This window comes from Egretta garzetta, unplaced genomic scaffold (genome assembly GCF_000687185.1).
Source record: "Egretta garzetta isolate BGI_Z169 unplaced genomic scaffold, ASM68718v1 scaffold133, whole genome shotgun sequence".
In the NCBI taxonomy this organism is placed as follows: domain Eukaryota; kingdom Metazoa; phylum Chordata; class Aves; order Pelecaniformes; family Ardeidae; genus Egretta; species Egretta garzetta.
In genome coordinates, this window is record NW_009259111.1 from 3,909,385 (window position 1) to 3,924,571 (window position 15,187).

A 15,187-nucleotide genomic window follows, 5' to 3' on the forward strand; every position below is an offset into this window, starting at 1 on the left:
ATGAACTTTGTAGATCATGAATTACGTCCATTTCACAGTTCCTGCCACTTCTTGTCTTGGTCTCTACACACTTTTATGCAAGATACAGTGGTAAATTACTGATTAAGGTCTTGCCTGTAATTTCAGCAGCACTAGGAAATCATGTCTTCTGCCAAGACATCATCCTGTCTTTCGAGTACTTATACAATGTGCAGCACTAACAAGCTGTGTTCTTGGTAATGGATTTGGGCATGAAAGTAGAAAAAAAAAAAAACAAGTGGCCTGTACAGGAAGTCATAAATTCTGGAAAAGGAGTTTTGAAGTCCTAGTTTATGCATCTCTCTTCTTCTGTGGGAAATAGAAATACATGTCTTTCTGTGCATGCTAATATAGTGTATTATTTCTTTTGCACTATTGCACAATTTAATGCATTCAGAATTAAGCTATTCAGGTGAGTGCTGTGTTTGGAGCTTCTCATGTAACTATTTGATACTGCTCTTGCTCTCTTGTGCAGTAATGCTACCCCAAGCTAGCAGCTCTGGGTGTGGTTGCAGCCTTATGCAAATGAAACAGTGGGTAACAAATTATTCTTTAAAATACTGACCTATTGAAGTAGCTACTGGGAATGACTTAACCTGGAGATGTGTAATCCTGTGCGTTTATGAAAGGCACTGGGTAGCATGTAGCATCTGTTGCTTAACCCACATCCATGAATCAGTTTAAAGACAGAAGACTATTTATAGGCACTGTCTGTGTGTTGTAAAGTTTTCCAAATACCTTAAAATAATTCGCAGAACAAGTTCAAAACTATGAGCAGCTAACTTCTTTTCTGTCCTTTCATACAGTTGTATAGATATCAAAGATGGAAAGATATATATGGCAATAGTATATAACTATGATCAGTTGCATTGTATAGAAAACACTTTTTATTCCAAATCTTTAAACTCCCTCACTGAAACAGTGTTTAATCTGTTATTTGTATAGCCTCTTATGCAGCGGAAGCTTGTAGCATCCTTACAAAAGAACTTTTTGCTCCATGCTATCCCTATTTGAGTCCCGTTCCCTATTTTGAGCAGTGCAGAAGAGACACTTGCAAATGTGGACAGATTTGTTTTTGCTCTGCTCTGGCCCATTATGCTCATCATTGCCGAAGATTTGGAGTTGTAATAGATTTCAGAGGAGGTGTCCCAGACTGCGGTGAGTTTCCTTTCACTTCTAGTCTTAAATAATTACTGTTTGAGGGCTTTAGAATGAAAATCAGAAAATTAAATTAATATAATCTTTTAAATGAGAAGAGAATTAATTCTAGCATGATTTTTTGTGTACAGGATAAGGTTTGGTGGGGCTTTTTTTTGTCAAGACAGAATTAGTACAAGTGTTCGTAGAGGATTGTTCCTTTATAGTTGGCTTTCTTTGGTGCTTTTGACTTAAGAAACAATGCAAAGATTTTTTTGAAGTAGCTGGAGGGCTTCAAATGTATACAGAATTAAAAATATACCTCTGTCTTACATGGCTTTGAATATCTCATACCCGTGTTGATATGATTCATAAGCCACGTAATTAGATTTGTTCTTTTCTGTGTAGAAGCTATGTTTATCTAATTCTTTAAATAAATGACATTAAAAGTGATGGTGATAATTATTTAGCTGTTTTAGCTAGATTATTGTCAATTTCTGCTGTCTAACAATTTCTGTTAGCTTATTCTCTTACTGTCAGTGACAATGAAATACATAGAGCACTGAAATAAGTGTAGAGAATTGGTATTGTTGACATTTCATTTAAAATTAATGGAAGAATCTAGTATAGAGGTAGCCAAAGGTGACAGCTGTTATCTGCTCTATAAAGCCTCACAAGTAGAGGAGTGGGATAATATTATTGAATTCTTTAGTTTCTATGAACTTTGTGTTGCAAAAAAAAAAGTTTGATAGGACATATAGTACCCTCATCTATGTTTTTTTCTAAAATTACAGAATTGGAAATGCTATAAAACAACCCTAAACTGACACCCCTGATGTTTCAGTAGGTTTGGCTCCATAAACAAGGCTGAAAATCTTTTCTAGGGAACATCCAAGAGTTTAACATCTGGTAGTTTTCATCACATCATGTAATTATCCACGTTGTAATGCATGATAAAGAGGATTTTGGAAAGTTGGTCCAGCTTAAGTATCTCAAGCTGAAGTATCTGTATATCTGAAAAGAATGGCTTGCTTGCAGTCATTATGGTGTGAATGGCTGTGTCCACTATGACTGAATGAATCAGTCAAACCATTTAATTTTATTTCACTTTTCTAGAAACAAGTATAGTTTTATTAGTATATATTTAAAAAGTCATGCTTGTAGGGTTTAAAATATGTGAATCTTTTTAGTATTTCAAGAACTTCAGATTTCTTTAAGTAGAGCTTTATAGGATGTATATACATTTATAAGAAAATTTAATAAGGTATTGGCCAACATGCAAAGTACACACATTTTATTTATTGCTTTTAACGTTTTCTTTAAGATGCTGTGCATTTCCCAAAGCCCATGTGCAAGAGTCAAGCATTTTCAGAGTTAGAGGAAAAAGAGCTTCAACTGTTCAGTTTCCCCAGTGTAAATCTGGATTAACTGTGCAGACTTCATTGTACTTGTTATTACTGTGGATTTACGTCTGTGTAGTTTACACAGCATAGTGCCAAGATAGCAATTTTAGTGGAATTTAATGTGATTGGAAATGAAAGAATAGAGATGTTTATCAGAAAACTGTTGGGAGGTACTTGAGTTTCTACACTGTAATTTGAGAGATTTGTTTCATTTGGACAGCTCTTTCATGTGAAGATACAAAGGAGTACAGTACTTGTGTATCTACCTGTGGCAGGACCTGCCAAGCACTGTCTGTGCCAGAGACATGCAGCAGTGATTGTGTTGAAGGCTGTGCTTGTCCCCCTGGAATGTATTTGAATTCCAAGACTGAACGATGTGTACAGAGGTAGGTAAAGTTGTAGTTCTGATAGCCACCCCCTTTAATTTAGACTGATGCATTTTCAATTCAGAGTGAAAAGCTAAAAAATATGTAACTTTGTAGATGATACGCATCTGTAAACTTGGCAGGATCTTAAAATTACAACCTGTATGTTGATCAAAAATAGCTCTTTTATAGTACTGACACTCATCCAACGTCACCAAAGCCAGTTGTTACATACTGTCTGGATTTGGGCATATAAGAGATACAAAAGGTGTCCACTGTTGTATAGAGCTTCTGCTTTGTTACTGATTTGGCTTGGAATGCACTCAGGTTATGTGGCAGTATGGAGATAAATTTCTTGTATTTAAAAAAAAAAACAAAAACAAAAAAACCACAAAAAAACCACCAAACCCACATCAAAAAAACCCCCACAAAACCCCCACCCAACCAACCAAAAAACCTCACCAAAACCAACAAAGCAAGCGATTGAACTTCAAATAGCAATTAAGTCAACAGGAATTTTTTTCTTCAGTTTGAGTTAATCACAGTTACGTGTTTTTCCTCTATTCCAGAAACAAATGCCCATGTTATTTTCAAGGAATTGACTATCCCCCTGGAGAAAACATTATGACATCTTTGGGCAAATGGTAAGATACAAAATTTTTTCACCTGAGTAAATGGTGTGTCTCAGGAGCTCTGTCAAATCATTCTGGCTAGCCTGTAGAATAAACCTACATTGATTTTCTGTGCATGTTTGGACAGAGCTTCCTTAGAACTTAAATTTTCAGGCTGCTGTGCTTATAATCCCATACACTGAAGTACAAAGTAGAGAGAAAAGCCATTATAATTTCGTAGATCCATACTAATGTGGAGAGCTCCAGAAAACCCTGGAAATTTCCTGACTGTTCATTCAAATCTATTCAGCTAGACCTTCATTGCTATTGGCTTCCCTATACCAGATTGTAAAGCCATTTACGAAGAATAATTAAGAATCTCTCTTCCACTAATATAGAATCAGTGTGAAAGAGCAATGTGGCTTTATCAACAAAGAAACAACACAAATAACTGTCAGGTGCAGCCATAGGTAAATAAAACATCTTTCTAATTGTTCCTTACGTTTGTTCCTGTCCTTTTGCTCTTCCATTTGCATCATTATAGTCACGACATTAAAGAAGAAAGCTTGTTAAACTATTCTGGCTGCTGCCAGATGCATCCTTTTCAACAGCTAGTTCTGTCTGGAGGTTAAATAATGTGGACAACAAGTTCTGTAAAAAAACAAGATTTCAGAATTGTTTTTCTTGAAGTAATGTTTGAGCTCTTACTACCTGTATCAGTTCTTGCAGCACTTAATTAAAAGCAGAACAGTCCAAAACACGTCTGTGATAGATCAGCATAATGCTTGAGTTTGTCGTAAAAGCCATATGAGAGATTAATATTCAGACACCTATTGCAGTAGGGACACTTAATAAACACACACGCTCATTCTCACTCTTGTCAGCAGCCTAGTGTCCACATATAGTGATCATTATAAATCTATATCTCAGTTGTCAAGTTAGCTCATCTTTACCTTAGGGCAGATTCCCTGAGAGAGTACCAGGCAACCCATTCTGCATATGGGGCTGTACAAGTCTGGGTGCACTGTTGCCTGCCTTCCTGGATATTTTTGTTCACAGAGTATGTGCCAGACAGCACTGACAGTTACGGGAATGGGCTTCTCCTGGTAGATTTTTGATTTGTTTCTTTTCATCCTTCTCCTCAAGGGTTTAGTTTAGCTAATTATGCAAAGCACTGTGGTGGATATTTGGCTGAATGCACACTGATGATGTGATCATCCACAAATGTGGGGTTTTTTAAAAATTACTACAGGTGAAAATCATCTTTCTGTTTATTTTAGTGGAGTTATTTGGGATTTGACAGCTTGTGTTTCATGTGAATGTGTTAATTAAAGTACATCTACACGTTTACAACTAGCAGTCTTTAAGATGAAATAACAGATCTGTATCTCCTATTAAGTCATGACTTTTGCTTGCTGCGTTTTAACAAGGCTGTGTACAGATCTGTTGAGAGGAAAAGCTTTCAAACATGGAGGTGCAGACTATCTGTTGTTGTATTTTTATTAGAAACAATTATGATCTTTGTTATGATCTCTCTGTCCTTTTTCTTCTCAAGTGCTTCCTCTGTGGAACTTCCACTTTCAAACTGGAATTTCTTCTCATGTTTGGCTATGGAGTGGCCTTTCTGCTCTGTTGTTTTCAACCAGTTCTTTCAAATATTTTCATTTTGATGCTGATGTCATGTCAGCATTTGAGTTGCCTCCCTATCAGTTCCCTTTGGTACAGCTTTGCCTGTTGGCTGAGTTACACTGTGAAGTCCTTGAGCTAGGACACTGTTCCTGCAGTCCTTTGGGGTACATAGACAACTCCAAACATGGCAGCAGAGTGGCACATACAGAATCTGATTCTGAATATGCAGACTAGCAGTAGGTGTACTGGGGATGTCAGCCATTGTTGTGGTTTAACCTGGCTGGCAACTAAGCACCACGCAGCTGCTTGCTCACTCCCTCCCTCCCTCAGGGGGATGGGGGAGAGAATCAGGGGGAAAAAAAAAGTAAGACCTGTGGGTTGAGATAGAGACAGTTTAATAAGATAAAAGAATTACAATAGTAATAATGGTAAGAGAATATACAGAATATGCAAAACAAGTGATACACAATGCAATTGCTAACCACCGGCAGACTAATGCCCAGCCAGTCCTGAGCAGTGATCACTCTCCGAGCCGCGATCACTCTACCCCCAACTGACCGACTAACTCCCCCGAGCATGACGTTATATGGTATGGAATAGCTCTTTGGTCAGTTTGGGTTAGCTGTCCTGGCTGTGCTCCCTCCCAGCTTGTTATGCACCTGGCCAAGCAGGAGAAGCCCAAAAAGTCCGTGAGTAGTCTAACACTACTTAGCACCAACTAAAAACATCAGTGTGTTATCAACGTTTTTCTAGTACTAAATCCAAAACACAGCACTATGCTAGCTACTATGAAGAATATTAACTCTATCCCAGCCATTGCAAAAGAATGGGAGAACAGTGCTGGAGTTCATGGGCTCGGGCTCTCTCATGAAACATGGGACCTGAAATGAAGCCAGTGCTGCTACATTTTTTCCATTGACAATGAGTTGCTCTCAGATCTGCTCCCATTTTATAAAAGTACTAGACTATTTTGCCTGGAATTAGACAGGAGCAGACAGTATTATGTTGCTTAGTGCTTCCCTCTATGCAGTACCTTGTTAAGGTTATGTTTTATGCAGTTTGCTTGTTTCTTTGCTGAACTGTGTCATGTAGTGTCTGTTCCTGTCTGTGTAATATTTTGCATGTGTGACTGGGTATGCGTACTACAAGCTTTATGATACAGTAACTTAAAATGTTTATTTTGAGTCTTGATTAGCATAGAGTTCTTTGAATTTTTTTAGGTTCCGATTATGAACTGTAGCTCCAGTTGATTCTGATAATAGTCACAGTAGGTTGCTATTCCAGACTCCTACTGTATTGCTGAAGCAAAATTAAGTTTGAGACAGTGTGAGGATAAAAATCAGCAGCTGCATTGCTGTTTCCTCCTGTGAACCAAGAACACTAAAATAATTGAAACATTCATTTGTTATAAATGAGATAGAAATTCATGATACTGTGAGATGTTTTCAGATGAATAGTTTGTTCATGGTCCATGTTAGGAGCAGTTGAGAAGAGACGAAGTTATCAATCTACTGTTACTATGTTTTGCTTTGGGAAAAGTCACTCCAGTTCAGTACAAAAAAAATGGTTGCAGTCACATTAGCTTGTGATTGTATTATATTCAACACTGTGATTATACCTTCAACTGTAGGATAACTTAAGAACTGTTGGTATCGTCAAGATTTTCACATCAACTAGTAGCTTGCTTTTCAGCAGAGTTCTAAGCTGATGGTGAGGAAAACGGAGCATTTGTAATAGTTAAGAGTGTTCATATAAGAGTATGTATCCAGAGCTTGCTGTAACATGTATGGATGTGTGTTTAGGGTTTGGTTTTGTTTTGCTGGTATTGCTCATTGCATTTTTGTTTTAGATAATGATGATTCTGTTATATACAGGGCTTGGTTTATTCTTATTGCATTGATGTCTTTGGGAGCACTTCAGTGGTGTATTCCTGTATGTATTTTTATGTCAGCTCAGGCATTTTAACTCATAGTAACGTTATGCAGAAAGCACAAGTTTGAAGTGGAATTAGTATTGTTTATGTGTTAAGGCAATGCACACTTTATCCACAGCTCTAGTATATTCAATGCAAACTTATACAGTTATTTTCTCTTGATTTATACTGCATGCTTCACTATTAAACAGAAAACATTAATATTTTAGATCTTCCTGGCTCTCATTACATCTTCATGTATTTTTATTGCAGCCATTGCAGGGATGGAGTAATGAATTGTGATAACAACATAATAGGTGAGTGAAGAGAGAGAAGGAAAATATGGTTGAAATCCAATAAATATTTATTCTCCAATCTCTGTGGAACCCCTCATCTGTAGTAGAAGATTGTGCAATATATACAAATTAATAACTTGCAGGAGGGAATCTGTAATTTAGGAATTATATATTTGTGTGATTGAAAGAAAGGCTGGTGCAAAGCAGCAGCATAACTGTCCAAAATACTGTTAAATCTGAGAAACTTTTTTTCCCAGTGCTTTAAAATACTTTGGTTTTTTAGATTGCTAAGAAGCTTAGCTGCATGGCAAACAACAAAATTTCAGTAGGACAAACAAAAGTTAGCTTTGCCCCATAAAACATGGTTATAGGAATGGACACTGGCAGTAATTTTTCAGAGATATTTTTTCTTTTCCTCCACAAACTCTATGTAACCGAAATAAAAAAGAATAAAATAGTACTTTCTTTTGTCATACTTAAGCAGAAGAATGTAACGAGCTTTTTCTATTACAATGTATTTTTTATGTCATTAAGTATTATGGTCCTTACTCTTGTTATGATGCTCCTTTTACTTCAGTGAGAAAGGCTTTTATTTGAGGTTTCAGTTCTAGAATTGCCAACTCTTTGGCCTTTAGCAGAAATCTGTTTCCCATGCACTTGAAGGTTGTATTGATTTCACAATTATCCAGAAACTCTCTCCCTAATAAATAAATAAAGAAATCCCAGCAATCAACCAAAACCACTAAACACTGCCACCACTTCCAGCATTTCTGTTAAATTTACACAGTATGCTCAGTGCGACCCAAAAGCAATTGTGCAATAGAGTTGTTTTGTTCACTGGCTCCAGCATGGAAGGTCATATCTAGCTCTCAAACACTTTCTTGATTTCCGCCCCCCTTTCTGTTGATTTTTGTTGGCGCTGCTTTGCATTTCTGTTTTGGAGGGCTGATTCCTGACTAACTGTTTAGAAAGTCATGTCCCTTACTAAACGAATATATTCATTTCAGTATTTTGTATGAGATTTATAGGGGTTCTATGAAGTGAACTATGCTCAGGAGAGACAAGCAATTGGATGTTACTGGTGTCACTGGATGCTATGCTTTTGTGTTACATATTCTTAATCTAAATCTGTTGCTCACCTTTACAGAATACAAAATGTCAGGTGCAAAGACTAATGTGTTTGTCAATTTTTTTTTTTTTTTCCCCCAGCGCACAGCTGCCCAGTTGGACAGATCTATATTAACTGCAGTAGTCCACAAGTTGATCCTGAACTCAGCAGAGAGAGAACTTGTGAGAATCAGCTGCTAAACCTCACTTTCTCAGCACACCTTCCTTGTGTTTCAGGTTGTGTCTGCCCACTGGGGTAAGTACAGACAGATTTGCATCTTTTGGTGCACAAGCGTACATGACTACCTTCAGCAGCACTGAGGAATTAATTCTGCTGAAGACATACCACACTTCTACTTGGAGAATTTGAGGTGTCAAGGGGTGAGCATCCAACTTGTGGAGGCTTACTGCACAATGATACAGACTGTTGAAGGCATAAGAAATGATAAACCAAGGAACAGGTGGAGCCAGAAGTCTAATACTTCACAATAATAAAAACAAAATAACAGGAATGTACAAAGGGCATTGAAATTTGATCTGATCCCTGTACTACAACAGAATCACATTTACCTATGTAATTTCTTTTTTGGGTATCTAACCTCTTACTTGAACATTTCACTGAGGGAGGCATACTCATTCCTAGATATTATTTGCAGTATTCTGTCCCTCAGAAGAGTATTTTAAGTCTCAGGGATTTATGCTGGAAACATGCAGATGAGCCGCTGTTGTATTTTGGAATCAAGCACTGTATTGCTGAGATTTTTTAATATAAAAGTAGGAATTATGTGTTTAAGTTATGTTGGCTTTGATGGAGTTTAGTCTCTTAAGCACATACCTTGAAGTTTTTGAGTACTGTCACTCTAAAATTACTGTTTGTGCCTTGAGAGCCTCCTTATAATGAAAAGTAAAAGCCAGATCCTCAAGTCGAACTGGGTTGAAATAGCTCAGTTGAAGTCTGTGGACTCACTCATTTATGTGTAAATTTTTCCATGTCATGGTAAAAGATTGCTACTCAGACTTCTGTTTTTTACCTTAACCTTCAGAAGCATGAAATGTCAAACCGTTCACATGAAATGGAAGCTGTAATTAGTCCAACTTGCAATATTGTACCATGGTGAAGAAGTGCAGTGCTAAGGTAGATTTTGAAACTAACTGGAGGCAGACATTTTCAGAATTGCAAGAACTTACCCTGTTGGACCTGGTTGATATCCTTCACAGCCAATGGCTACTTTCAGCAGCACTGTATGGCAGGCAACTCAGCAGAGAATAAAAAGTTTATATGATATATCTAGCTGTACTTGACCTCTGAGATTCTGAACTTTTCTTCTGCTTCCTGGTGTAAGTTAGTTCTGGAATTTAAGCAATGAAAATGTGTTTTAGCATTGGGAGGCTCAGTGTCAAGTAGTGGTGATCCCAAAGCTCTGATAAAATGTTTGTATAGTTACAAGAGGCAGAGTTTTATAATTTCCTAGAGGAAAAAATAAAAAATTAAGAAGTTTCATATTTACTGTAACTTCAGCAAACTTAATTCTGTTCTACTATGGCTGTATGCTGTAGACACAATGACATAAACTTTGTTGTTTTTTGGGAGGTGGGGAGAGAGGGTTTTTGTTTTGTAGGGCTTTATCCTCAGTGCTTAAGGTAGAACTAGGAAACGGTGTCACAAGCCTAGGATTTGAACCAGGAATATCAGTCTCTCCTGATGAAGTAGAAATGAAAAAGTATTTATGGGTTTCTGTGTATTTAGCATGTAGTGCCAGGTTCTGACTGACAGAGAAGTGCAGTGTTTGAGGGACACTTCCTGAAAACACAAGGGAACAAGTTTCCAGGTTCTGCCAGTCCTTTTATGTGAAACGTAACACGGCAGCATCTTGCTTCTGTGATCACAAGCTGCATGGTTTGGAATATAAGGTGTAATCAAAGAATCATGTGTATTTATTTTAAAATAAATTGAGAATAGCTATAAATGCTATTCAGTTACTTCCATTATAGAGTTACTTGCAAGCTAGTCAAATATTTGGCTCTGGTGGTCCTATAGTGCATATATATTTATGTTTTTATTTGAGATTGCTTTAAGAAGAATTAAGATAGTTGTGAAGGTGTGTGTTTTTAGGTGTGCTTTTGGAAACATGAGACTTGTGCTATTTACTAACTATGCAGGTTTTCTATTTAGATCAATGAATCTTAATGTTTTAGTTATTGTCATAATAGTTACTTTTGCTTAGAAGCTGTTAGATATGAATAGTTATAATGTTTTAAGTCAGTCACTGAATTCACACTCCAATGACTTGTACTGCAGATTGACCACGAGAGCAACACAATAAGACAAGAACATAGTGTTGAAAGAGAAAGATGGAACAAATACCATTACCTTCAAACAGTACCTTATCCTGTGTTCCTGACAGTTCAAGTAGCACAGGATTCAAATGCACTGTGAATTTGTGCAACTTCAAAATTACCTTTCTAGGCAATCTGTTGTTTTTTCTGTTGTTTTGTCACTTTACCAGGGTGAAACAGCCATGAAATTTCTTTGAACTTAGCAGAAGTTCTTTACCTAAAATAATTAGTTTCATTCCTTTATTCATGCTATTGTTCCTGTTTGAGATCTTGCATCAGTTTACCTTGATTCATTATCTGTAAGCTAAGCTGATTTAACCAGTAATGAAATCAGTTCAACATTTTTGATTATTTTTGGTTGATTTAGGTAGACTAATGGGGAAAAAAAAAAAGCTTGGTGTGGAGAAGTGAATGTCACAGGAAGCTACTTTTTTTTTTTTTTTTTTTTTTTCTTTTTCATGAGGAAGGATCTTTCTAATCTGCTGGATGATTATTCTTCAATGATACCATGAAAGATATTTAACACAGAGAAGGAAAGAACCTGTTTTTGCAGAAAGTAGTGTTAAGATTTCAAGAGGGAAGTATTTTTATTTTGCAGTCCACTTTTCTAGTATCTGGGGAGTTTGAAATATTGTTTCGAATAGTGAAGTATTTCTAGGATTCCTTCTTTGTTGTGCTTAGAGTACATTCTAGTGGAACTTGTGTGAAATGGAGATTAAATACAAAGTAAGTCATAGTGCAAAAGTAGCAGTTGTTTCTGAAACATTTGACTACCCTTTTTGTCTGCAGTGAATAAATCAATCCAGGTAACTATACTGGAAATATTTAAATTTACAGGAGATCATTGCCATTCTATGGATTACAGTTCTTAGAGCGTAAAAACTATGATTATTTACTTTCCCTCTGTTTTAGAAGTGATTGAGGTCAAACACTAATTCTCCTAGAACACACATTCTAATGTTGTTCCACTCTGCTTTGCTGACATATTTAGAGATTTTTAAGATTGTATTTGTGGCGTTTTTTGTACTGTTTTTCACCTGTCACTGTTTAAATGGCAATTTCCTATATTTCCATGCAGCATTCCAGAAAAATAAGTAATCTGTTTACAACACAGTTTGTAGTTTTTCAAGCTCAATCTTTGCATTACATTTTCTGCTTTTGGGTTGCTATGATACAGATTATTTTTCCCTCTTTAACTATCCCAAATGTGCTGGATTTGACATGAAGACGGAATCTTTAATTGGACTGCAAAGAAACAAAGAGAAAAGACAGAAAGAGAGAGGAAAAACAGTATTATCTTCCTATATTTCTGCATACTATGTGACACGTTTACCACAAATGGACATATGCCAGTTTGTGCTTATCCTATTCCATTAGTTTTCCATGGTCTCCAATGAGACCAATAATGATCTCTGAAACAGCTGGCTTTTGTTCAGTGTTCCTTATAGCCTGCCCTTACTGTTGCTGCCAAGAAAAAACTGTCACTTTCCTGAAGAAACTTACTTGTGTTTTCTTACTTCCCCACAGACTGTATTTTACCTTTGATGGCAGCATGAGTTGGATTTGGCTGTTCTGTACTTTATATAGTGCACAGTATAAAAAACCTGTACTGTATATACAATGTGTATAGTTTTTCAAAGTGACAGTTGAGCATTAGCTGGACCTTTAGTGATTACTTGATACTGTGCTGTGTGGGTGTATGTCCTGGAATTTATTAACTATATCACTGCAGTGGAGAGGCCACAAGCATGTTACATATGTAATGATTTTGCCTCGTTCAGCAACACTTTAGAGCAGCTTCCCTGTTACTCTTGCGTGATCCAGTGGTAGTGGTGAAGGATTCATGTAATCCTTGGGGCTGCAGGAACAAACCAAGCTCCATACTGCAATGCCAGGGATCCCTGGAAGGGATTTACAGATGTTCCCTGTGCGTTGTCGTAGGAGGTACAGACAAATGGAAAAGAACTAGAAATATATCACAGGATTTTTTGTTAAAGGATTACCTCACAGTGCTTTTGAAATATTGATAAAAAAGAAAGCTCATCACTCTTAATTTGCACAAAGAAAACAATTTTGTCATCTTATAAACATGTCTATGGACAAATCTAATAATGGGGGAAGAATGCAGTTCAGTTTCAAATATTTTTAGAAAACTAACTTTTACTACATTGACTGTGCCATGTCTTTAAAATATGTCTTCTTAAATGAATTCAAAGTCCTGTCCTTTTGGTATGTGTTAGTATCCTTTTTCAAAAGACCTGCGGTCATTTCCTCTTGCAATACTTCCAAAACCCTCTTGGTGGTTTACTTTTATAGTTTACACTAGCTGCAAACAAATTTTTTTTTTCTTCTGTACTTATATTCAATTCACAGTAAAACTTCACCAGTATCATTCAGATTCTTGAGCACCTTTTCATATTACCTTCTGTTTTTCCACTTGTTTTTAAGAGAAACATTGAACTTTGTCATTTGGTTTGAAACAAAGACTTCTGTTACATTTGGAGTTACTTTCTGAAAATGTATTTTTATAATAAAAAGAATATCTATTTAAACCGGTTCATTAAATCAGAAAAATGGCATACTAAAATACCATTAGTGTAGTTATGGAGTATTTAACTTCTTGTGTGTTTCTTTGAGAGGAGTTGAGGATCTTGAATCAGTCAAGCCATCTTTTGTTTTTGTTTTGCCTCATTTTTAATCTCCATTATAACTCAAGCAGGTACTTGATCTGACTGTAAAAAAACAAACAAACAAAACAAAACAAAAAAAAAAACCAAAATAACCAACCCCCCTCCCCCAAACCACCAAAGTGGTGATATTATTTACTGGCAAAGATGAGTTCAAGTCCACTGAGCCACCAGCTCTTTTTGAATCATTTTCCATGTTGAAGGCTGCTTCAGCTGTAAAATTGTTAGTCGTCTGGCACATAATTTATCTTCTTTTACTACAGATTAAGAATTTGGCGGCTGGGAATATACTTTGACACGTATCTGCAAATGGACATTCATCCCCCAAAAACATAATTGATAACAAAATATGTTTATCCCCCAGAAGCGTACAATTCTTCTCACAAGAACCAGTGATGATAGATTAGGGACAGCTAGTATTATCCTCTTGGCCACTCACAGATGGCAGGGTTTTTTTGTATCTCACTTTCCCCTAGAGTCCTGCTGTACATGATTTTTAGCACTGAATTTCACCCATAGTATTCTTGAAGAAAATGGTACTATTTGAGGGCATGTAGAGAGTGGCAGGCAATAAGATAGTAATAAAACTGAATGTTCAGTATGGTGAAGTGTGATAGCTATCATTGTACCTTTGCAGTTCATTGTAGGTTGGACAGTAAGCGTAGGTGTCAAGAAAAATGTCTGATACTTCAAAGGGGAGCTGTGCAAGGCCTCTCTGTAGGGTATTTGTGGTGAATTCTTAGATCATTGAAATCTACCCATTTGCTTGGCTTTACAAGAGAGAAAGCTGTTATCACTTGTTTTAGCCAGGATAATAATGCAAGGAAAAAACTTCATTTAGTGTTACCTTGTCGGTGTGATGCTCTTTGTGTCTGAATGTGCCCTGTTCAGTTCTGAGCAGCTTTAAACCAGTGGGAATTTCAGTCTCACAGTTGATTGTGTTCAAGTGACACAATACTTGAAATAAGCATGGATTACAAAGAACACTTCACGTACCCCGGGGGGAAAATGACAGTTTTTCAGTTTAGTGGAAGAGGGGGCTTTATGATGTTTGGACATTCCCATTATGAAGAGCTACGGAATAGCTGATAAATAACACACTGAAGAAGAGTCATAATACACAAATTGGCTCTTGATTAATATGAGTAAATAAAATGTTCCATGATAAATGCAATGATGAAACCTTTCCTTTTGGCTACCAAGGAAACAAAACAGTGTCATCACCCTGTTTGTCATGGATGTGCCCTCACACCTACCAAGCCTTTGACACGGTCCCCCACAACATCCTTCTCTCTAAATTAGAGAGCTATGGATTTGATGGGTGGACTGTTCGGTGGATAAGGAACTGGCTGGATGGTCGTATCCAGAGGGTAGTGGTCAATGGCTCGATGTCCGGATGGAGACCGGTGACGAGTGGTGTGTCCCTCAGGGGTCCGTACTGGGACCGGTGCTGTTTAATGTTTTCATCAATGACTTAGCGAGATCGAGTGCACCCTCAGCAAGTTTGCAGATGACACCAAGCTGAGTGGTGCGGTTGACACACTAGAAGGACGGGATGTCATCCAGAGAGACCTGGACAGGCTGGAGAGGTGGGCCTGTGTGAACCTCATGAGGTTCAACAAGGCCAAGTGCAAGGTCCTGTACCTGGGTCGGGGTAACCCCCAGTATCAGTACAGGCTGGGGGA

The 15,187-nt window shown here is 37.2% G+C and overlaps 1 protein-coding gene across 1 annotated transcript in view; it reads left to right on the forward strand.

Moving 5' to 3' along the window:
- OTOG (otogelin) overlaps positions 1-15,187 on the forward strand; it is a 90,831-nt gene that overhangs the window by 17,356 nt on the left and 58,288 nt on the right. Inside the window, exons 13-17 of the mRNA XM_035890985.1 lie at positions 964-1,176; positions 2,779-2,944; positions 3,493-3,567; positions 7,349-7,392; positions 8,581-8,734. Of these exons, the coding sequence (XP_035746878.1) occupies positions 964-1,176; positions 2,779-2,944; positions 3,493-3,567; positions 7,349-7,392; positions 8,581-8,734 (652 nt within the window). The remainder of the gene's footprint in view (positions 1-963; positions 1,177-2,778; positions 2,945-3,492; positions 3,568-7,348; positions 7,393-8,580; positions 8,735-15,187) is intronic.